This window comes from Xenopus laevis, chromosome 4S, assembly GCF_017654675.1.
Source record: "Xenopus laevis strain J_2021 chromosome 4S, Xenopus_laevis_v10.1, whole genome shotgun sequence".
Lineage (NCBI taxonomy): Eukaryota > Metazoa > Chordata > Amphibia > Anura > Pipidae > Xenopus > Xenopus laevis.
In genome coordinates, this window is record NC_054378.1 from 2,209,120 (window position 1) to 2,233,680 (window position 24,561).

A 24,561-nucleotide genomic window follows, 5' to 3' on the forward strand; every position below is an offset into this window, starting at 1 on the left:
TGGAACAGGTTAAAATATCTCTTTCTTACTCACTTTTTGCCTCTTTCCAGCAGGTGGTAGGTGAATTCAAGTCAATTTTGCCACTGGAAGCCATTGAGGAATAAAGCTTAGGGCCAGGTGAGCAAGAGAAGAAAGCGCAGTGCAGCAATGACGTAAAGCGATGACTTGGGGCACCTGTAAAAGGAGAATTGCCTCTGGGCGTGGCAAAAGGTGTGAACTTCTGGGAAAGCGTGCGAAAAGTTAGTGGGCGTGGTCTGGAGAAGGATCGGTCCTTTAAGTGGGCGTTACCACAGAGCCCCGAGTATTGCCGAGCTCGCTGGTTGGATGCCGAGATGACGGCGGGAGCAACACGGGCGCGGAATTGACGTGAGAAAGGAGTGGGCTTGTTGTCGTTTGAGTTAACTGTTCTGATAACCTTCCTCCCGTGTCCGAACGCTGACAAGTTGTGACCTGAGCCTCTGAGCAGAACGGAAAGCCGCTGCATGTTTCTATATTTAGTCAACTTTCTCCTGGTTATTATTAGCGCTGACCAATTCCTCGCCCATATAAGTGCGGAGTGAGGGAGTCAGATGTGCGGACGCGCTGCGGAAGTGGAACGCATGTGCGTTTCAAGCCTCGTTTCACCTGTACAGGCTTCCCACCAATAGCGTGTGTTTGTTGTAAAATGGGCTGTTTACATTGGTTGATGAATGTCAGTCTATAATAAGTTGCTTATTTGCCTTCTGCTTTGCCCCTTTTCAGCATTAATACAGGGGCACCGACCCCAGCAGTCTATAACATTATTGCTTTCTATTTTTTTTTTATTACTTACCTTTGTATTCAGGCTGTCTCCTATTCATTCCAGGCTATCAATCAAACCATTGCCCGGTTTCTAGGGTAATTTGGACCCTAGCAACCAGACAGCTGCTGAAGTTTCAAACTGGAGAGCTTCTAAACAAAAAGCTAAATCATTAAAAAAAAGAGCAATTGCAAATATTCTCACATTATCACTCTCTACATTATAATTAAAGGCGTTGTTCACCTTTAAATTAACTTTAAGTATAATGTAGAGAGGGATATTCTGAGACCATTTGCAATTGGTTTTCATTTTTTATTATTTGTAGTTTTTGACTTATTTAGCTTTTTATTCAGCAGCTCTCCAGTTTGTAATTTCTGTAATCTGGTTGCTATGGTCCAAATTATCCTAGCAACCAGGCACTAATTTGATAAGAGACTGGAATATGAATAGGAGAGGTTCTGGATAAAAAGTAGCAATCACAATACATTTATAGCCTTACAGAGCATTTGTTTATTCGGTGGGGTCAGTGACCCTCATTTGAAAGCTGGAAAGAGTCAGAGGAAGAAGGCACATAATTTAAAAACTATATAAAATAATGAATGAAGGCCAATTGAAAAGTTGCTTAGAATAGACCATTCTATAACATACTCAAAGATCATTTAAAGATGAACCCCCCCCCCCTTTAAGCAGGTTTTAGAAAAAGCACATATTCACATGGCTAGACACGTGTCCCTGTACCCTGTGTGTGGAGCAGTCGTTGAACCACAACCTACAACAAGGAGGTGGATACAATGTGTATGAGGGTCACGTGGTACAGTGCAGCTTCCTACAATCGAACACATTGTAGTGGGAAGTGACATTACTATTCCGCAATGAAACGAGTGGAGTCTGAAACCAATCAGAACCCTTAGCCCTCGATGCAACCAATCAGTGTGGCGGCAGCTTCCAGAATTCTCCAGCCAATGTCTCCTCATCCGTGAGCCTTACAGCCAGCCAATCCGCTGCTGAAGCAGAGAATGGGCGGGATAATCTCGGTGGGAGCGTCTGCAAGGGGCGTGGCCAAGTGATGGATAACAGCATTGACCTGTCAGCGAAGGGCGCTTAAAATTCTCGACAAATAGTTGAAGACTTGGTAGGAGGGACTCGAACTGTCATCGTTTAGTAGGTTCGAGAAGACGCGTGGGGAGGTCGGAATCAGAGGGCTGCAATGGAGGCGGTAAGGGGCAATTGTTAGTTAAGAGTGATCGGTGTGATACAAGGGGCAGCCTGCAGATCACTGGCGTCGCCTAAATGTACAAGTTCGGCTTCCGTAGTTGCTGGGGATTTGCTTATCAGCTCGTGGCTCAGTCCTGGAGTGATCAGTCTGGCCTGTGTGTGATGATATAACCTTCCTATCGCTTTGTAACTGCATTTAATTGTATTCAATGTAATAGCTCTTGCTGAACTACTACTTTATTGTACAATATCTAACTCCACTGACTCTGTAGCATCAGCCCTGACGTCACAGTCTCTCTGGGTCATACCATGTCACTGTCTCTTTGGGTCATATCATGTCACTGTCTCTTTGGGTCATACCATGTCACTGTCTCTTTGGGTCATACCATGTCACTGTCTCTTTGGGTCATACCATGTCACTGTCTCTTTGGGTCATACCATGTCACTGTCTCTTTGGGTCATACCATATCACTGTCTCTTTGGGTCATACCATGTCACAGTCTCTTTTGTCTCTTTGGGTCATACCATGTCACTGTCTCTTTGGGTCATACCATGTCACAGTCTCTTTTGTCTCTTTGGGTCATACCATGTCACTGTCTCTTTGGGTCATACCATGTCACTGTCTCTTTGGGTCATACCATGTCACAGTCTCTTTGGGTCATACCATGTCACTGTCTCTTTGGGTCATACCATGTCACTGTCTCTTTGGGTCATACCATGTCACTGTCTCTTTGGGTCATACCATGGATAAACAATTGCAGCAGCACTCCGATGTTTGAAAAAACTTTTTTATTCGTGCAACAACGGCAACGTTTCGGACTATTCCAGCCCTTTATCAAGGCTTGCTGCAATTGTTTATCCATGTGTAGAGAACCTGTGCAGAGAGGAGTTCAGCGTGCACCCGAGGCTGCAAACAGTGAGTTGTGTGAGTGTGGCACTTCTGACTTTGGGTCATACCATGTCACAGTCTCTGTGGGTCATACCATGTCACAGTCTCTGTGGGTCATACCATGTCACAGTCTCTTTGGGTCATACCATGTTAAAGGGGTCAAACCATGTCACAATCTCTTGGGTCAAACCATGTTACAGTGAGTACAGAGGGGGCCCAGGAGGTAAAATACAATTTCATTAAATATTGGTCAAACAGCTCAACCTCTAGACATTTTGGTGACCGGCAGATTTTTGCCCCAAAATTGTCTGAAATGGAGGAAAGTGAGTGGAAAAAGTGAGAATGCTTAAGAGTGACGGGAGACTGGGGTACAGAGGCCAAAATGTGGGAACTCCCGACTTCTACACAAGTCAGTCCCATTGCATGCTGGGTATTGTAGTCTTACATTCAACTTGCCACAAAAACCACATTACCCAACATGCACTGGGACACACAGGCTTGGCACATTAGGGCAACGAAAAACATTGGCTGGTTTCCAAAGTACAAACCAACCAAAGGCCCAAAAAGTAGCCCAAATCTGTACCTTGACTAGCAGCCCAATTTGGCTGGAAAACCTCCAACCTGGCAACCCTGATTCCAAACCTCTGCAATTGGTCTCATATTTGGATTTCCCTCGTATTTGCCCACCTAATGCTGATCTCTGGTACGACTTAAAGGGGTTGTTCACCTTCCAAACACTTTTTTCAGTTCATTTGTTTTCAGATTGTTCCCCAGAAATAAAGACTTTTTTCAATTACTTTACATTATTTATTTTTTACTGTTTTTCCAAAATCTAAGAGTAAAGTCTAATGTTTGTGTCTCTGGTGTTTGAGTCTGACAGCTCAGTAATTTTGCAGATTCTGTTACAATTTTACAACATTTAGTTGATCCATTTCTCAGCAGCATCTCTGGATCAGTAACTATTGTATCAATTCTAACAGCTGCCTGTAATGAAACCCAGCAGAGACAAACATAACAAATGTATCAACTAAATGTATCCATTTAGAACAGTTTACAGGGTCGGCGACCCCCCTCCCAGAGCTGCTTTAGAAGGTGAAAAATGACACTTTACACTTCAATATTAGAAAAACGTAGACACATAGAAAATAGAAAGTAATTGGAAAAAATCATTATTTCTGATGATCAATCGGGAAACATCTTGTTTTTTGAAGGTGAACAGCCCCTTTAAAGTTACTGGGGTCCAGTTAAAACATAAGCTGAAACTGTTGATCAGTCCGTACCCCCAACAGCCGCAGGGTCTGCTTCCTCTATAGTCACATAACTGAGTTTACTTGTCTGCAGCTGAGCTTGTGTGTTGTCTTTGTATCTGCTGGGACGTACAAGCTGAAGGAGAAATCCTCGTTTATAACTTTATGTACAAAGGGGAAGGTTTGGTTCTGTAGAAGTTGAGCTACATTTCTTATTATCAGAAGAGGCAAAGCTTTATACAATTACCCCCTCCCCCAGATTCTTGTGTCCAAGTAGCATTAAGAGGTGTGTTTGTACCACGGCTACTGGCCACTTTGTACACAGGACCGGTGTGCACATTCTGGTTGGTTTGGCTGAGCATTGATACAGTTAAAGGAAAACTATACCCCCAAAATGAACACTTAAGCAACAGATAGTTCATATCATATTAAGTGGCATATTAAAGAATCTTACCAAACTGGAATATATATTTAAGTAAATATTGCCCTTTTACATCTCTTGCCTTGAACCACCATTTCATGACTCTATCTGTGCTGCCTCAGAGATCACCTGACCAGAAATACTGCAGCTCTAACTGTAACAGGAAGAGATCACCTGACCAGAAATACTGCAGCTCTAACTGTAACAGGAAGAGATCAGCTGACCAGAAATACTGCAGCTCTAACTGTAACAGGAAGAGATCACCTGACCAGAAATACTGCAGCTCTAACTGTAACAGGAAGAGATCAGCTGACCAGAAATACTGCAGCTCTAACTGTATCAGGAAGAGATCACCTGACCAGAAATACTGCAGCTCTAACTGTAACAGGAAGAGATCAGCTGACTAGAAATACTGCAGCTCTGACTGTAACAGGAAGAGATCACCTGACCAGAAATACTGCAGCTCTGACTGTAACAGGAAGAGATCACCTGACCAGAAATACTGCAGCTCTAACTGTATCAGGAAGAGATCACCTGACCAGAAATACTGCAGCTCTAACTGTAACAGGAAGAGATCAGCTGACCAGAAATACTGCAGCTCTGACTGTAACAGGAAGAGATCACCTGACCAGAAATACTGCAGCTCTGACTGTAACAGGAAGAGATCACCTGACCAGAAATACAGCAGCTCTAACTGTAACAGGAAGAAGTGTGGAAGCAAAAGACACGACGCTGTCTGTTAATTGGCTCATGTGACCTAACATGTATGGTTTGTTGGTATGTTTGTGAATCCTACGATCCCAGGGGGCGGCCCTTATTTTTTAAGATGGCAATTTTCTATTTATGATTACCCAATGGCACAAACTAATAGAAAAGTATATTATTATGATAATGGTTTATTTACATGAAGCAGGGTTTTAATTATGAGCTGTTTTATGCAATATCTTTTTATAGAGACCTACGTTGTTTGGGGGGTATAGTTTTCCTTTAATTGATACAGTTATATTCCGCTTTCTCCTATTTTCTATTCAACCCACGCTGGTAAGAGTGGGGGTGGCACCAGCAGCACAAGAGTTAATTAAGCAGCAATAAAAGGTCTAGGTTGAGGGATAGAGAATAAATATGTTGGTTCTACATTTGTCATAAATATGGCTTATTGTTCTGTATATCTTTCTAATTTGTTGTGTCTGTTCTCTCCCGTCAGGCAAACGCACTGAAAGAGAAAGGAAACAAAGCACTTTCATCAGGGGATTTGGATGAAGCAGTTAAATGCTACACAGAAGCCATCAAACTCGACCCCAAAAATCACGTCCTATTCAGCAACCGCTCTGCAGCCTACGCCAAAAAGAAAGAGTTCCCTAAAGCACTGGAAGATGGCTGCAAAACTGTGGAGCTGAAACCGGACTGGGGAAAGGTGGGACCTACAGAGCTGAGCATGTGTAGATTTGCATACGTGCATTAAAACAAAAACCTCTAAAGATTTAGTTTTTTTTGTCTTTTTATTATAAATACTTCTATAAAAAGTGTTTGCTTTCAGGGTTACTCTAGGAAAGCAGCGGCTTTAGAATTCCTAAATCGCTTTGAAGAAGCAAAGAAAACGTATGAAGAGGGATTGAGGCATGAGCCAACAAATGCACAGCTGAAAGAGGGGCTGCAAAACATGGAGGCCAGGTTGGCAGGTACTATAACATTTTCCCTTTCTTCCCTAAGATGAACCACCAGACTCGGAATTCCCAACTGATCCCTCTGCTTTGTTTCCTCACTTCTATTTAGAGAGAAAATTCATGAATCCTTTCAATTCTCCAAACTTGTTCCAAAAACTGGAGTCTGATCCTCGTACCCGTTCATTGCTGAGTGACCCCAGCTACAGAGAGCTGATTGAACAGTTGAAGAACAAACCATCTGATCTTGGAACGTAAGTTGAGAACAGTCACAAAGTTTTTTGTAAAACTATCCGTTTTACCACCAGTGTTGGACACTTTAATGTTGGTTCTCCCTTGCATAAGTGCAGTAAATCATTGCAACTTTGACCATTCTGGTGTAAGTTAGATGAGTATATCTCATCCCTTTGTCAAGATCTTATATTATTATAGCCAGAAAACCTAATCCACTTAAAGGTGTACTGTCATGAGGAAAAAAAAAGGGATTTTCTCTTGCCTAGATTGGGGGACACAGGCACCATGGGGATGAAGATCCTGTTGCTTGGAGAAAGGACACTAAAAGGTTAAAGTGGCTCCTCCTCCTCCTGCTCTGGGCTTCATCCCCGCCTACCTCCTCAATCCTCAGTTTTCTTTTAGTGTCCTCAGAAGGAGGATGGACACTTCGTGGCTGGGAGCAATGGTACAGATTTATTCAGTATCATGCCACTACTAGGGGTCAGTGTTTCTCTTCCAGAACCCCTCCAGCCAAGGACTTCTGATCTGAAGATGCTCTATAGCCTTCCCGCTCTACGGAGGCTGCAGGCTGGGGAGCTCCCCCCCCACACTACCCTGGGCACTGGTTCCCGCTCTCCGGAGGCTGCACCAGTAGCCACGACGGAGGGTATATCTTTTATTGAGCATTCCTGGCTGGCACAAGGAGGTAAGTCAATTCCCTCCTCCCTCCCCCCATTACATGCTGCATGTCAGCTCTGCAGAAAGGCATTTAGTTTCACTTTCACTGCTATTCTCTCACACAGATTTTCCTAGGCATTTAGTTTCACTTTCACTGCTATTCTCTGACAAAGATTTCCCTAGGCCAGGGATGTCCAAAAGGTAGATGGGATCTACCAGTAGACCTTTAGCTGGTCATCAGTAGATATAAAGACACTGTCAACACACAGTTTGTCTAAATCACCCTCCTGTTTCATGCTTTTTATTTGATATTTATGTTAAGGTTACAATATACATTTTCTCATGAATCAATATTAAGTCATATTTCCATGGAACAGAATTCTAACAATGCTTTTATATATGTAGATCATAATGGGACAACAGCACTAAAAGTAGTCCCCGCATTGGTAACTCAGTGCCATTCCCAGCGATCTTTCGCGCCACCATCTGGCGATGCGTCTATTTCATTGTGCACGAGTCGCTGCACACGCGCCTCACGGGCGCCATCTTACTAAGGTACTATACCAAAGCCCGGGAAACCTCTCTGGCGGCCATTTTGGATCCGCATCTCTCTCTCCAGTACTGAGCGTTTCCAGCCTCACTGTCTCTCACAGAGAAGAACAAGGTACCATTCCTTCCTACCTTGGTGAATAGGTAGTTACACTTCCCTTACTCTTTCTCTAGGGGATTAACACTTCCCTCTCTCTATGGGACCTACTGTGGGGTTTTTCACTACTTCCCTCTGTCTCCACAGATTGCACTCTAAGGGAGAAGTGGTTCACTCCTCTGGACTCTCCTAATATTCCCCAATATCTTACTTACTGGGTTGCACTACATAGTATAGCCATGACGGGCAGGGCAGATGACCAGTCCCTTCCCAAGCAGGCAACTGCATGTACCACCAATGCAATTTAGTATTTGGCATGGGCTACTTGCAGACCTAAATTTGCTAGTGTTTTGGCTGAGCCAATATGTGAAGCCTGTAAGACTGCAGCAGTCACTGCACAATTACAATCCCACACAGCCCTACCAGCCAGCTCTGCGACAGCTACGGCTAATCAAACGAGCTTGGATTCTGAATGGTGTGCGCTCTATCTGTAGCGGGTCTACAAAACCTAGCCAGAATTCCAGAGACTCTAGATACCGTCCTACAGCACCTATCTACAGAGCCTCACAGACCGGTCACTCAGCAGTCGGTCACAAAGCGACCTCCCCTTTCCCCACCTGTTTTGCCTGATGAACAGGAAGAGGCATTGGGAAGAGGGACAGATCCTATCCGCAGATGAATAGGATCAGGATACCCCTAGATCACAATGAGAGGTCGAGAGCCTGATTCAGGCACACCCCACCTTTAGCAAACCAATAACATTTTCAAGAGGCAAAAGAAGTCTTCTTGTGTCTTTCCAGCCTATGAACAGCTGGGCGACATTGTTAAAGCACAATGGAAAACGCCAGACCATAGAGTCCAATTTTCCATCGCTTTACTCAAACTTATCCTTTTACTTTACAGACCTTGGTCTTCACCCCCAGCAGTGGACCCACCCGTCTCTAAATTGTCAAAGACCACCACCATTCCAGTAGTCGATGCGGCTTCCTTTAACGATCCTATCGACAAACGTCTTGAGGGTTTCTGCAAGTCGATTTTTACAGCAGCAGGCAGAACTCTCCGACCTATTATTGCCACCCCATGGGTATCCAGGTCAATGGAAGTTTGGGTGGAACAGGTGGCCCAACCTCTTTCTAGCTCCGATAGCGGACACAAATATATAAATTTGCGTAGCAGTCCTGGACGCGGCTAAGCTCGTCACATGGGCTTCGGCATAATCCATTGCAGCCAGACGTTTCCTTTGGCTAAAAAACTGGTCAACAGATCTTACCTTGAAGTGGTCTCTGCTTGGTCTCCCATTCTCGGAGAAAAAAAAAAAAAAAACTTTTTGGTGCTGAACAGAGAAGGAAAATTCTCAAGCTACAGAGCCAGAGGTCCTAACATGAAAAGCAACAAGCTCCGACCCGCCCCAGATTCCAGTCAAGGCAGAGCACTTCTTGGTCAGGAAGCAGAGCAGCACCTAAGCCCGCACGGGACAAAACAGCCTCCGCATGAGGAGGTGCCCACCCCTGAAAGCTAAACCCTTTGGCGGACGCTTAAGTCACTTTCGGGAGGTGTGACGGCATAGAGTACTGGAACCCTGGGTCCTACAGATCATTTCTATCTCATAGAATTCGCTCAGCTACCTCCGAGGTGATTTTCCATCTCAAGGCTCCCTACCACAGAACCCAGGCACTCAGCTTTCCATGGGGTTCCAAACGCCCTGACTGCCTCCGCAGTAGTAATGGCGGTCCCTCAAAGGTAAAAGGGGCTTCGGTTTCTACTTAAACCAGTTTATAGTACTCAAAAAGGATGGATCTTTTCACCTGGTGCTAGACCTAAAGGCACTAAACGACCATGTCAAGAAGCACCACTTCAAGATGGAATCCATCCAGTCAGTCCTAATGTCCCTGGACACAGAGGATTTCAGGGCGGTGATCGACATCAAAGAGGCATACCTGCATGTCCCCATACATCCCAACCACCACTGGGTCCTTCACTTTTCAGTGGCAGGAGAACATTGGCAATCCCTGGCACTCCCCTTCAGACTATCCTCCGCGCAAAGGCTATTCACAAAGGTCATGGCTGCGGCTCTAGAGGACCTGCGACTGCAGGGAGTGAGTGTCGTACCATACCTGGACGACCAACTGGTAAAGGCCCGTTCCATGGCACTGGCCACAACTCATCTCCAGACACTAATGCTGTTAGGTTGGCAGATAAACTTCCAAAATTCTCGATTCATACCTTCCCAGAGTACTGAATATTTAGGGCTTGATCTAAATTCTTCATTGGGAAGAGCCTTCCTTCCCCAATCCAAGATCACCTCCATGCAGGGGCTCCTGCCATCTCTGCAAAAAATGGATCAGGTACCTTTAAGGTTGCCATGAGAGTGCTAGGGACTATAGTGTCATCCTGCGATTCCATATGCGCAGCTCCACACCAGAGCCATGCAGAGCCTTACTCCAACACCAGAGGAGGAACTGAGCGAACCTAAACTGCAGGATTCCCCTATCAGATCTAGTTTGAACCTCTATCAGTTGGTGGCTTTGACCAACAACACTTCCGTCAGGAAAACCCTTCCCCAATCACCAGTGGACAGTCATCACAACAGTTGCCAGTCTACAAGGTTGGGGAGAAGTATTGGGAGACCTAACCGTACAGGGACGTTGGTCACAGAAAGAACTACTCCCCATCAACATCCTGGAATTAAGAGCAATCTACCTGTCATTGCTCCAATGGTCAGGCAGACTTCAAGATCTACCTGTAAGAATACAGTCAGGCAATGTGACAGCGTTGGCTTACATCAACCACCAAGGAGGCACAAGGAGTCAAGCTGCCCTCGCAGAGGCACAGCAAATTCTTCTGTGGGTGTAAAACACGGTACCAGCTATCTCCGCAGTTCATATCCCTGGAGTGGGCAACTGGATAGCAGATTTTCTCAGCCGAGAGACCTTAGATCAGGGAGAGTGGAGCCTACACCCAGCGGTTTTTTCAACTGATTCTGGCAAGGTGGGGCACTCCGGAAGTAGACTTAATGGCATCCAGGTACAACAACAAGCTTACGAGGTTCTTCACAAGAAGCAATGACCCTCTGGCCCTAGCATGGACACACTTATGGTTCCGTGGCAGTTTCACCTAGCATATGTCTTCCCACCACTGGCACTTCTGCCAAGTGTAATCAAGAAGGGTAGAAACAGTTGTAGTGGCACCCTACTGGCCACACCACACTTGGTTCGAAGAGCTCATAAGTTCATCAGTGGACGCACCATTCCACCTTCCAGACAGAATGGATCTGTTATCTCAGGGACTGATCCTCCACCTGAGTTCACCATGGCTGGATTTAACAGCATGACACTTGAAGCCATAATCCTAGCCAGATCAGGAGTTCCAAAAAAGGCCATACCGACCTTACTAAGGGCCAGAAAGCCCGTCTTCGCACGCATCTACCACAGGGTATGGAGAACATTCATATCCTGGTGTAAATCTAAAGCCGAAGACCCACAGTCCTGGGACGAAAGTAGCCTATTGTTATTCCTTCAGGAGGGTTTAGAAATAAGGGCTGGCACTCAGCTCACTGAATGTTCAGGTATCAGCCTTATCTATCCTTTTTCAGCAGCAGCAGCTTGCAATGCTGCCCAACATCAAGACCTTCCTACAGGGAGCATTGAGGATGATACCGCCATACCGTCATACAATCCCTCCCTGGGATCGCAATATGGTACCTTCTGTATTGCAGGAGCAACCGTTCGAGCCATTGGCTCAATTCCATTAACTCTGCTGACTTTTCAGGTAGTTTTCTATTAGCCATCACTTTGGCTAGACTAGTTTCAGAACTAGCAGCTCTATCTTGTCGTCCACCATTTTTGATTTTTTACAAGGACAAGGCGGTGTTGAGACCTACCTAGGATTCTTCCTAAGGAGTTCCATCTTAACCAGGACCTGGTGGTTTCTTCATTTTGTCCTGAACAAAAGACATATTTGGAACAGTTACATATGTAGATGTGGTTCGTTCTCTCAGAACATACACCAGGGCTACCAAGAGTAGAAGAAAGCTAGACAACCTCTTTGTCTTACCAGAAGGACCACTGAAAAGCCTTAAGGTATCTAAGGCCACCAATGCAAGATGGATTAGGTCAACAATCTTGAAGGCCTGTGAGGTACGAGGTAAGGCCACACCCTTCCAGGTTCAGCTCATTCTACTTCTTCACTCAGCACTTCTTGGGTGGTTCGCCTCCAGGCTTCAGCAGAACAGGTCTGTAGGGCTGCAGTGTGGTCATCCACACACACCTTTTCCAAATTCTACAAGGTGCATACATCGCCTCAGCCGAAGCGAGCTTCGGCAGGAAAGTGTTGCAGGTGGTTATTCCCTGAACACTAGGGGTAAAAAGTCCCGCCCTCATGGGTAGCTTTGGGACGTCCCCATGGTGCCTGTGTCCCCCAATCTAGGCAAGAGAAAAATAGATTTTTGTACTTACCGTTAAATCCTTTTCTCTTGTCCTACATTGGGGGACACAGGCCTTCCCTCCCTGTATTAGTTCATGTTAATATTGATCAGGTAATATCTTATATAATTTTTGTTGTTCAAATAGCAACAATTTCAAACAGCAGGTGGTTCATACCGTGCTTAGCTTGCATTGGGGAGGAGCTCCTTCTCTTCACATGGGCAATTGGTAGGGCTCGTCATCTCTTCTTCGGTCAGAAAACTGAGGATTGAGGAGGTAGGCGGGGATGAAGCCCAGAGCAGGAGGAGGAGGAGCCACTTTAACCTTTTAGTGTCCTTTCTCCAAGCAACAGGATCTTCATCCCCATGGTGCCTGTGTCCCCCAATGTAGGACAAGAGAAAAGGATTTAACGGTAAGTACAAAAATCTATTTTTTTTTTTTTTTTCAAAACACATCAGTTACTTGTGCTGCTCCAGTAGAATTCTGCACTGCAATCCATTACTAAAAAGAGCAAACAGATTTTTTTTTTATCTTTAATTTTGAAATCTGACATGGGGCTAGACATATTTTCACTTTCCCAGTTGCCCCCAGTCATGTGACTTCTGTTCTGCTAAACTTCAGTCTCTCTTTACTGCTGTAATGCAAGGGGAGTAATATCACCCCTCCCTTCCCCCCAGCAGCCTAACAGAACAATGGGAAGGTAACCAGATAGCAGCTCCTTAACACAAGATAACAGCTGCCTGGTATATCTAAGAACAGCACTCAATAGTAAAATCCAGGTCCCACTGAGACACATTCAGTTACATTGAGTAGGAGAAACAACAGGCTGCCAGAAAGCAGTTCCATCCTAAAGTGCTGGCTCTTTCTGAAATCACATGACCAGGCAAAATGAGCTGAGATGCACCTACACACCAATATTACAACTAAATACACTTGCCGGTTCAGGAATGACATTTTATATTGTACAGTCAATTATTTGCAGTGTAATTCAGAAATAAAAACTCCACCATAAAAATCATGACAGAATCCCTTTAAGTTAAGGCTAGTGACATTATAGGTAGGGTTTATTATTTTCTAAAACTATGCAATACAGCATCTTGGTTTTTATATTTGTGTATTTGCATGTATATGGCCATGGCTTCATCCAACCATTCCCAGACCAGTAGATGACCAGTTTCACACTCACATTGCAATGTGCACCAGTTAGAACCCCCAGGGGTGCCTCTGTGTGAGTTGAAATGATTTAAGCATTGCTGTCTTGCTTTTTAGGAAGCTACAAGATCCAAGGGTGATGACAACCCTTAGTGTTCTGCTTGGAGTAGAGCTTGGCAATGCTGATGATGAGGAGGAGGATGCACCTCCTCCCCCACCACCTCCCCAACCTAAAAAAGAGACAAAACCTGAGCCAATGGAGGAAGACTTGCCTGAAAACAAAAAGCAGGTGAGCATCATGCCTTTGGTTCTTGAAGATGCAATATTCTATATCATGTGCTTAATACTGATGGTCTCTACCCCCAACCCAATAATTATGATTATTCTCTTTAATTCAATTTTTTGCAGTCTTCTGAAAATAAAAATCTGAATACTATAAACTTTGTTCCTCCAGGCTCAAAAGGAAAAGGAGTTGGGCAATGAGGCTTACAAGAAGAAGGACTTTGAGACAGCCCTGAAACATTATGGCCAAGCTCAAGAGCTGGATCCAACCAACATGACCTACATTACTAATCAAGCAGGTAAGTAGTGTAAACCTAAATATTTTATTTCCTAGTGATCCAGTTAGATGTATTTTTTGCCTTTTCTGACTTCGTTACCCTGTTCTGTTTTCCAGCTGTATACTTTGAGCAGGCAGATTACAATAAATGCAGAGATCTTTGTGAAAAAGGGATTGAAGTAGGAAGAGAGAATCGTGAGGACTACCGCCAAATTGCCAAGTAAGTGAAGGCCTATCAGAGTCTTTTATTGGGGTTGGATGAAGTGTACAGTATATGATGGTTGGGTCAGGCTGATGGCTTTGAAATCAGTTAGATGTGACTCTTGCTTAAAATACCAATGTATATGTAGTGAATAAAGTACACCCATTGTAAAATATAAGGATATTATAAGTTACCTAGGAGTTGCATGATCATATAAAAGTACGAGGCTGAAGGCCAAGTGCTTTTATACAGGTCATGGAACTCCGAGGTAACTTCTAATAGCCTCATATTTTCCAACAAGGGTTACTTTATTATAATACACAAGTTTAGTGAAAAATGACATCACTACTCACCATTTTTAACTGATGACATCACTAGTCACAGTTTATACGGATATAATTTACAAGATATTCATGGCTTTTGTGTATTATAAAGTGTTGCATTACAGGAAACATTCATTTCTACTACAGTTTTTGTAGTGAATCAATAAAGCGGGCTATAGATTTGGCAGAGTTATATATTGACCACCTGCATCTGTCTGCTGGTCATTCACTGTCCTGAAAATCTTTTACGTTCTTCATTTATTTCTATTCTAGCAACTTTTTGGTCCAGCCAGGATGGATGTATGAGTGCAGCCTAAGGAAGGGTCATTTAAAGGGATACTGTCATGGGAAAAACATTTTTTTTTTTCCAAAATATATCCATTAATAGTGCTGCTCCAGCAGAATACTGCACTGAAATCCATTTCTCAAAAGAGCAAACAGATTTTTTTATATTTCATTTTGAAATCTGACATGAGGCTAGACATTTTGTCAGTTTCCCAGCTGCCCCCAGTCATGCGACTTGTGCTCTGATAAACTTCAATCACTCTTTACTGCTGTACTGCAAGTTGGAGTGATATCACCCCCCCCCCAGCAGCCTAACAACAGAACAATGGGAAGGTAACCAGATAGCAGCTCCCTAACACAAGATAACAGCTGCCTGGTAGATCTAAGAACAACAGTCAATTGTAAAATCCAGGTGCCACAAAAATGATTAATGCTGTTTTTGGCACAGCATTGGAACACTAAAACCAGTGCACACTATTTTACAGGTACCTGCTAACCAATCTATGGATACTGGTAAATGCTAGAGCAGGGATCCCCAACCTTTTTTACCAGAGAGCCACATTCAAATGTAAATAGAGTTGGGGAGCAACACAAGCATGAAAAAGTCCCTTGGGGTGCCAAATAAGGGCTGTGATTGGCTATTTGGTAGCCCCTATGTGGACTAGCAGACTACAGGAAGCTCTATTTGGCAGTATACTTAGTTTTTATGCAATTAAAACTTGCTTCCAAGCTTGAAATTCAAAAATAATCGCCTACTTTGAGGCCACTGGAAGCAACATCCAAGGGGTTGGGGAGCAACATGTTACTCACGAGCTACTGGTTGGGGATCACTGTGCTAGAGAGACTGCTGTAAGATGCCATAGACAGTCCCTATTTATTGGGCCTTTGTGTGTTTAAAATGCTAGGGCCTATTTTAATCCCAGTTGGTTCCTGCTATTAAGTGTAAATCTTTACTCGTTTAGAATTTTCATTGACCTATAGGATGAAGTAAACAAAGTAGTGCATTTGTAATCCTGCAGTGAATTCGTTGTAATGGAATCCATTCGGGAATTCTAATTCCTTCTTTCATTTTCACTTTCAGAGCCTACGCTCGCATCGGCAATTCTTATTATAAGGAGGAGAAATACAAAGAGGCAACTCAATTCTTCAACAAGTCGCTGGCAGAGCACAGGACACCCGAGGTTCTAAAGAAGTGTCAGCAGGTAAAGATTAGATAAGAAAGGACAGTTCAGCTAAAGTGGGAATATAACAGACGGGGTTATTTTGTTGTAAGGCACCCAGTGACCCCGATTACAAACTTATTTATTTCAGCCCAAGCTCCTTTTCTTTAAAGGGATACTGTCATGGGAAAAAAAAAAATTTTCAAAATGAATCGGTTAATAGTGCTGATCCAGCAGAATTCTGCACTGAAATCCATTTCTCAAAAGAGCCTCTTTGGGTCATACCATGTCACTGTCTCTTTGGGTCATACCATGTCACTGTCTCTTTGGGTCATACCATGTCACTGTCTCTTTGGGTCAAACTATGTCACCGTCTCTTTGGGTCAAACCATGTCAGTGTCTCTTTGGGTCATACCATACCATGGATCTTCCTACTAAAACTTTATCTCTATAACAGCTGCAGACTGCACTGTCTTCTGAGTGGCCATGTGATAGAAACTGAGCTACTCGGTCCTAATCTGTATGTTTTCCAAATAGGGTCAGGTCTAATGTACAAAACCAGCCAAGAGTTTTATATTCAATTTTGAAATCTGACATGGGGCTAGACATTTTGTCAATTTCCCAGCTGCCCCATGTCATGTGACTTGTGCCTGCACTTTAGGAGAGAAATGCTTTCTGGCAGGCTGCTGTTTTTCCTTCTCAATGTAACTGAATGTGTCTCAGTGGGACATGGGTTTTTACTATTGAGTGCTGTTCTTAGATCTACCAGGCAGCTGTTATCTTGTGTTAGGGAGCTGCTATCTGGTTACCTTCCCATTGTTCTTTTGTTTGGCTGCTGGGGGGGGAAAAAGGGAGGGGGTGATATCTGTCCAACTTGCAATACAGCAGTAAAGAGTGACTGAAGTTTATCAGAGCACAAGTCACATGACTTGGGGCAGCTGGGAAATTGACAATATGTCTAGCCCCATGTCGGATTTCAAAATTGAATATAAAAAAAATCAGTTTGCTCTTTTGAGAAATGGATTTCAGTGCAGAATTCTGCTGGAGCAGCACTATTAACTGATTCATTTTGAAAAATGCAACCAATGCATTGTGCTTGCTGTCCCTGGCCACATGTATGTGCACAGCAAACTCTATATTGGCAGCATACTGCTCATGTGCCTGTGTTGCCTGTGTAACATACATGTGTTTGGTCCAAGTAAGGGTCAGGGGAAGTTTTTTAACATAATAGAGAAAATAATTAACCAACTAGGGCCCCTAGTGGGTTCCGTATAAATGGAATATATTCTATAACCATCATTTTTTTTTTTTTTTCCCTTTCACCCATATTTTAGGCAGAAAAGATTTTAAAGGAACAGGAACGTCTTGCCTATATAAACCCAGACCTAGCCTTCGAAGAGAAAAATAAAGGGAATGAAAGTTTCCAGAAAGGTAAGGCCTTCCCTAAGTAGACCTCCTGTCATTGTGCCGTTACTAAAACTGTTAACCTTTTAGTATGAGGTCTGACTATACTCTAATTACCACCTGTAATGGGCTCGCACACTCGAAATAATATACAAGAAAAAGGTGGTATAAAGTAAATTTCTTTTATGTAAATGTACAACAGGTAAATCAATATCTTATACAAGACAATTTATATACAATAGTACTGATCAGTATATACATACCACCAATTTTGTAAATTCAAAGCAAAAGAAGAAAAACAAACCACAAGGAACAGATACACTTTGCTAAAGAATGAGAATACCCCAAAGTGTATCTGTTCCTTGTGGTTTGAATTTACAAAATTGGTGGTATGTATATACTGATCAGTACTATTGTATATAAATTGTCTTGTAGAAGATATTGATTTACCTGTTGTACATTTTTCCTCTACATAAAAGAAATTTACTTTATACCACCCTTTTCCTGTATATTATTTAGAATGTGCGAACCCATTACATGTGATATTGAGCTTTTGGGTTACTTGTTGGTGGTATCCCTGGGTTAACAGCAGCGCCTTTTACATTTGATACTCTATCCTTAAAAAAAAAAAAAATTGATACTTGGAGTTCCCTCCTTTGATTTGTGTTTCTGTATACTCTAATTACCAACAGTCCTGTGCATTGTGTGTTATTATAATGGCACAGACTCAATTACCTTATGCAAACATTCTTTCTGGACACTATTGCTTTTTAATCCCCAACCAGTAGCTCGTGAGTAACATGTTGCTCCCCAACCCCTTGGATGTTGCTCCCAGTGGCCTCAAAGCAGGTGATTATTTTTGAATTTCAGGCTTGGAGGCAAGTTTTGGTTGTATAAAAACCAGGTGTATTGACCAATAGACTCACCTGTAAGCTGCCAGTCAACAAAAGGGCTACCAATAGCCAATCACAATCCTTATTTGGCACCACTCAGGTACATTTTTTCATGTGTGTGTTGCTCATGGCTGAAAAAGGTTGGGGACCCCTGCCTTAGTATATTACTGTATTCCACCTAATCAGCCCATTGGGAAATCAGCTGTGCAAATAGCTATAGAATTTTTATGTGAGGAGGCAGGAGGACCCTTAATAAACATTGCACCTACTGTATCTAAATGCATCTTTTAGTAGAGTTTACAATGAAATTCCGAGTGCATCTTTTACGGTTGTAGGAGACTACCCGCAAGCCGTGAGACATTACTCAGAGGCCATCAAAAGGAATCCAAACGATGCTAAACTGTACAGCAACAGAGCAGCTTGCTACACCAAACTACTGGAGTTTCAGCTGGCTCTCAAGGTGAGGAATGTTTAAAACATAGTCCGTTATTTGTATTAAAGGGGTTGTTCACCTTTAAATTAACTTTTAGTGTGATGTAGAGAGTGATATCCTGAGCCAATTTGCAGTTGGGTTTCATTTTTCATTATTTGTGGTTTTTGAGTTACTTAGCGTTTTATTCAGCAGTTTGCAGTTTCAGCAATCTGGTTGCTAGGGCCCAACATACCCTAGCAACCATGTATTGATTTGAATAGGAGGCTAGAATATGAATTGGAGAGAGTCTGAATAGAAAGATGAGTATTAAAAAGTAGCAATAACATTATAAATAAATAAAAATAAAAATATTTAAAAAAAAAAAGTAGCAATAACAATAAATGTGTAGCCTTACAGAGCATTTGTTTTTAGATGGGGTCAGTGACCCCCCATTTGAAAGCTGGTAAGAGTCAGAAGAAGGCAAATAATTCAAAAACTATTAAAATGAAGGCCAATTAAAAAGTTGCATAGAATTAGCCACTTAAAGGTGAAGCACCCCTTTAATCCTTTGTTCTCCATGAGGGCACTTTGCAGTCAAATGGCTGGTGTGCCAAATAATCTGTTGAAGAGAAGCAATTGAGACATCATCTTGCTGGAGACGGTTGTCATTTACGTCCCATTTCTCTTCTGCAAGACAACTTTCTAAGGCATTCTTAGACCTATCACAAAACAGACATTGTTAGGCCGACTTTTGGCACAGGCTATGGCACCAGTGAACATAAATTAATATTAAGCCAATTCTCGTTGCTGTATTAAATTCAAATTCTATGCAGTGTGCCGAATTCTTCAGGAGCATGTTGCATAGGTCACTCACTGCACACATTTCCCACTGTTTGTAGCAGCCACAAAGGATGGATCCTTGTTTGCAATGTATATTGGATCATTTGACATAGACTAATGTTCTGCAGATCTCTATGGTGATTACTAAACTGATTTTATTATCTGGTAAAGCTGAGGGTGAGTGGAATTTTGCTGCAGCAGCACAAGCAGTACAGTTTAATAAATAGCTATATATTTATCTATCTATCTTTGTCCTCTTTTCCTAGGACTGCGAGGAGTGCATAAGGCTGGAACCCAATTTCAGTAAGTCTGAAGTTTTTTGTGTGCTCTAAAAGAAGTATAATTTTCCTATAAATAATCTTTACTGCTGTACTAGAAGTTACAAAAAGATAATAAGTTTAGAGCTGGCCATACAGGGACCGATAAAAGCTGCTCAATAGGCCTCTCCAAACTGAAACGGGCACTGAAAGCAGCTTTTGGAGATAAATACTGGCAGTAACATTATGGACACAAACGTAACACTCCAATTGGAGATCTGTTTGGCAAGGCAGCTCTTCGTGGGGGTGAAAGACATTCAGATCACGTTCTCCATGGATAATTTTACTGCATTTCCTACAAATTCAGGTCAGTTTGGATACGCAGGTAGATGAGGTACAGATTAGCACCCACAAGTGTTGTGCCCTAGGCCCGTGCCAACTCCTAGTTCCAGTCCTTCCTAGAAGGTTTCCCTTTTGTTAACAGGCATTTCAACCTAAAATGTTTGCTAGAAGGGGAATTTCTGCAGTGAGCCCAGCTTTATCTGTCATTTCAGAAAATATTGAATAAAAAGTGCCATATTGGAAGTGCATGGAGCAGTTACAGACTTTATTTGAGCATTTTGGTCCAGATTTGCATTGTCCTTGCACTGTGAGCATTCAGTATACCCCTAAGCCAAGTACTTGAGCACTTCAGATACTCCTTGCCTTACTGCTAATTTTCTATCATTCAAAAGCTCTTCTTATTCACCTTTATTGATCCTATTGCAGTTAAAGGTTACACGCGTAAAGCGGCAGCCCTGGAGGCCATGAAAGATTACAGCAAAGCTATGGATGCATATCAGAAAGCAACGGAGCTGGACTCCACTAGTAAGGTACGTTTCAGAAAGTATTGCAGTTTTTTGGCTCTAGTAGATGGGAAGGTGCAGTTATATGGGTCAGTCTTTTTCTCTCTCCCCTACATGTGATTATTTCACTGGACCCTGCACACCACCTTTTTGTTTCTCTAATTGATGGACGGTGCTCCCATCTCACGTTATCTTTACGTATCCTTGCAGGAGGCAAAAGACGGATACCAGCGCTGCATGATGTCACAGTATAACCGCAATGACAATCCTGAGGACGTAAAGCGCAGAGCGATGGCGGATCCAGAGGTGCAGCAAATTATGAGTGATCCAGCCATGAGGCTTATCCTGGAGCAGATGCAGAAGGACCCACAAGCACTAAGCGAGTGAGTATTTCCATTGGGGAATGAAACGGAAAAGGATCTTTTCCATGAAGTTTGCAGTTTTAATCTTTCAAAGTCCTCTTTTGCACATAAGATTACAGATTCAGGAAAACATATTGTTTTATCAGTCTTTCACCATAAATCCAAGAATATATCTTTGACAGCAAATCAGTTTTTATCCCCGATTCTCCCTAACTGACAGTTAGAGGATGAGGAAGTAAACCTTAAAAGTAAGCGTAAAATAAATGTAAGCACATTTGCAATGTACATTCATTATTTATTTTTAAATTCCAAGATATTAAGGGATACATGTGCTGTTAATATGAATGAAATTTTGTTACAACAGCGCCACCTGCTGGTCAGTTTCCCACCAGTCTGACCAGCAAGTAGTCAAGGAAGTTGTCAGGAGAAAGAAAGAGGCTGATCTTCTTCTGCTTAGGAAAGATGTGAGAAAGGTTTCTAATTTTATTCCTAAGCAGAAGAACATCAGCCTCTTTCTTTCTCCTGACAACTTCCTTGACTACTTGCTGGTCAGACTGGTGGGAAACTGACCAGCAGGTGGCGCTGTTGTAACAAAATTCATTCATATTAACACACATGTATCCTTTAAAGGACAAGGAAAGTTAAACTAAAGAAGTAGGTAGAAATGTTGTAAATGATGTTTTGTGCTTCTGTACCAGCCCAAGGCAACCACAGCCCTTTAGCAGTAAAGATCTGTGTCTCCAAAGATGCCCCAGTAGCTCCCCATCTTCTTTTCTGCTGATTCACTGATTCACATGCTCTGTGCTGCTGTCACTTACTGAGCTTAGGGACCCACTCACAATATACAGTACACATAGAATAGAAATGTCACAATATAAGGCTGATTAGTAATTAATACACATAATTACTACATGGCAGCACAGAAACCAGTGCAATTAGCATCAGAATTGAATAATCAGCAAACCTGTAGCATCAGCTTATATTACAGCCAGGGAAGCTCATTTTCTGCTGGATAATTAGTGACGAGCCCTAAGCTTAGCTTCTCAACAGCCAATCAGAGCCCACTGAGCATGTGAGTGTCACAGACACTTTCCAAGATGGTGACCCCCTGTGACAAGTTTTAAGTCCTGGATCATTGCTGCTATTGACAAGCTGAAACTTTAGCCTCGTGCAATACGTTCACTATATAAAATATAGCATTTCTAGCCACATTAATTTTTAGGTTTTAGTTCTCCTTTAATATCTTGGAATTAAAAATAAAAAAAATAATGAATGTACAATGCAAAAGTGCTTATAATAGCCCCTCGTCAATTTTACATTCACTTATTTTTAGGGTTTACTTATCCTTTAAACTAGTTATTGGATGTATTTAGGAGAGCAAATATCCCCCAGATTCACGCTGAGTTCCCGCAGCCTCTATTCCAGACCTCTCCAGTCTTCTATCTCCTACTGAAGCCACTTCACTTCATCTTTATATTGTGTTGTATCACACAGACAAGTGTGTGTCAATTAATTAAATCTTGTGTGTTTTTTTCTTTTGCAGACATCTTAAAAACCCAGTTATCGCCCAGAGAATACAGAAGTTGATGGATGTTGGTTTGATCGCCATCCGGTGATAAATTCCACTATTGTTCCTTTCTCCTTGTTCAGTCGTCCTCCGCGGAGTCTTCTCACTCGCTCGTTCCTTACTGAGAGGCTGTAACGTTGTGCAGTAGCTCTTGGGAAGGACTTGCAGTGTGACTCGGACTTCTTTCTTGTTCCGTCGGCCTCATGTTCATGTTTATCAGCCTGTCATATTGTTAATAAAGATCAGCACGCCACACTCGTGCCCAATTCCTGGCAGTTTATTCCTCGAAGTATTAATCACCCGGGCACTTGCCTCAAACTGAATCCATACAAAAAAAAAAACCAACGAGCAAAAACAAAGGTGTGTGCCAGTGAATGAATAATCTTATCAACATTATGTTAAAACCTAAAGGTTCGTGGATCCCAGACAAACTTACTTTACAGTCCAACATTTGCTCAGGCCATTTAGTTCATAAAAATGTTCTCGCTAAAATTTAAGAGGCACATTTATCAAAGGTCGAATTTAAAATCCCTTAAAGGGGTGGTTCACTTTTAAAGGATAAGTAAAGCTGATACATAAGTGAATGTAAAATTGAGGAGGGTATTAATCACCCGTGCACTTGCCTCAAACTGAATCCATACAAAAAAAAAAACCAACGAGCAATAACAAAGGTGTGTGCCAGTGAATGAATGATCTTATCAACATTATGTTAAAACCTAAAGGTTCTTGGATCCCAGACAAACTTACTTTACAGTCCAACATTTGCTCAGGCCATTTAGTTCATTAAAAATGTTCTCACTATAATTTAAGAGGTACATCTATGAATGGTCGAATTTATGTGAGTTTTTTTTTTTAACTACCTTAAAGGGGTGGTTCACGTTTAAAGGATAAGTAAAGCTTAAACATAAGTGAAGGTAAAATGGAGGGGGGTACTTTTGCAATGTACATTCATTATTATTATTATTATGCTAGGTAACAGGTATAATATAGACTGGAGTCGCTAACTTTTTATACCCATGAACCAAGTTTAAATTTTGGAGAGCGGCACAAGCATAAAAAAAAAGCAGGACAATAACACTGATGTACTAAATGACCAGTCCTGTGAGTGTATGTGCCATTTAACTATGCCTGAATACTTTTTATTTTGGACTGGAATACTCTTGTGTTGGGTGGGAACTATTTCATAAATGCAATGACCTTTCCCCATGGTTTTTCAGAATTCACACCATGTTGGCTGGTCCCCTTGCTCAAGCTCAGCTTCTCTTTCTTGCCTTATCTTAATTGCTTCATCTTATTCAACTAATTATATGACTTTCTCTACTCGGGAATCATATCACCCACTACCTATTGCTGTAAATGTTTTATAGGTAGTTTTATAGTGTTTTGTTGTAAGGGAGGCTTTGGTGGGGTCTTGTCTTTGAACTTGATTGCCCAATGCTCCAATGAATATTCCTGTAATAATGATTGACCAGCACTGAGCTATTGTGTCCATTTCCATCAGCCCTTTGCAGCTTAAGGGCTCGTACACACGGGCGGTTTTACCTGCGCTCCCCTGCATTGCACTTTCTTTGGTTCAGCCGCAGGGGAGCGCAGGAGTAGACACAATCAATTATTGTGGAAGGCTGTACTCACACAGACGCATGTAAGTGCCAAACGCAGGTTGGGACGCATGTTCCATTTCACCTGTGTTTGGCGCATACATGCGTCTGTGTAAGTACAGCCTTCCACAATAATTGCGGGGGATCGCAGGAGTAGGAAAGGCCGTCTTCCATAGACTCCATTTTAGCGAAATAATTCAATTTTTAAAAAAAAACAAAAAAAAAAAACATTTCCTTTTTCTGTGTAATAATAAAACAGTAGCTTGTACTTGATCCCAACTAAGATATAATTAATCTTTATTGGAGACAGAACGAGCCTAATGGCTCACACTGCCCTTATAGTCTTTCCTTCTATTGTGTACTCATGGGCTTCTGTATCAGACTTCCTGTTTTCAGCTTAAACCTCCAGGGCTAGGGCTTGAGCATGCTCAGTTTGCTTCTCTCCCTGCTGTAATCTGAGCCCAGAGCTATAAGTGAGCAGGGAGAGACTCAGGCAGGATGTGATGTCACACCAAGCTAATATGGCAGCTCCA

The 24,561-nt window shown here is 42.5% G+C and overlaps 2 protein-coding genes across 4 annotated transcripts in view; one reads left to right on the forward strand and one right to left on the reverse strand.

Annotated features, from left to right (window-relative positions):
* Positions 1-618, reverse strand: part of macrod1.S (MACRO domain containing 1 S homeolog) — a 220,259-nt gene extending 219,641 nt beyond the window's left edge. For 2 of the 3 annotated variants that reach the window (XM_041560764.1, XM_041560765.1), the window contains exon 1: positions 34-618. In XM_041560764.1, the coding sequence (XP_041416698.1) occupies positions 34-484 (451 nt within the window). In that variant the 5' untranslated portion in view covers positions 485-618. The remainder of the gene's footprint in view (positions 1-33) is intronic. The other variant, XM_018260040.2, reaches the window with a different exon arrangement.
* stip1.S (stress induced phosphoprotein 1 S homeolog) lies at positions 268-22,683 on the forward strand (the record flags this gene model as incomplete). The annotated part of the gene is given in 14 exon segments (NM_001093652.1): positions 268-366; positions 5,755-5,964; positions 6,088-6,229; positions 6,324-6,465; positions 13,439-13,610; positions 13,776-13,902; positions 13,998-14,100; positions 15,772-15,892; positions 17,185-17,281; positions 18,483-18,607; positions 19,666-19,702; positions 20,425-20,528; positions 20,712-20,884; positions 22,407-22,683. Coding segments are annotated over 12 exon segments (1,293 nt in total). The 3' UTR covers positions 22,480-22,683.
* Positions 22,684-24,561: the final 1,878 nt, after the last annotated feature.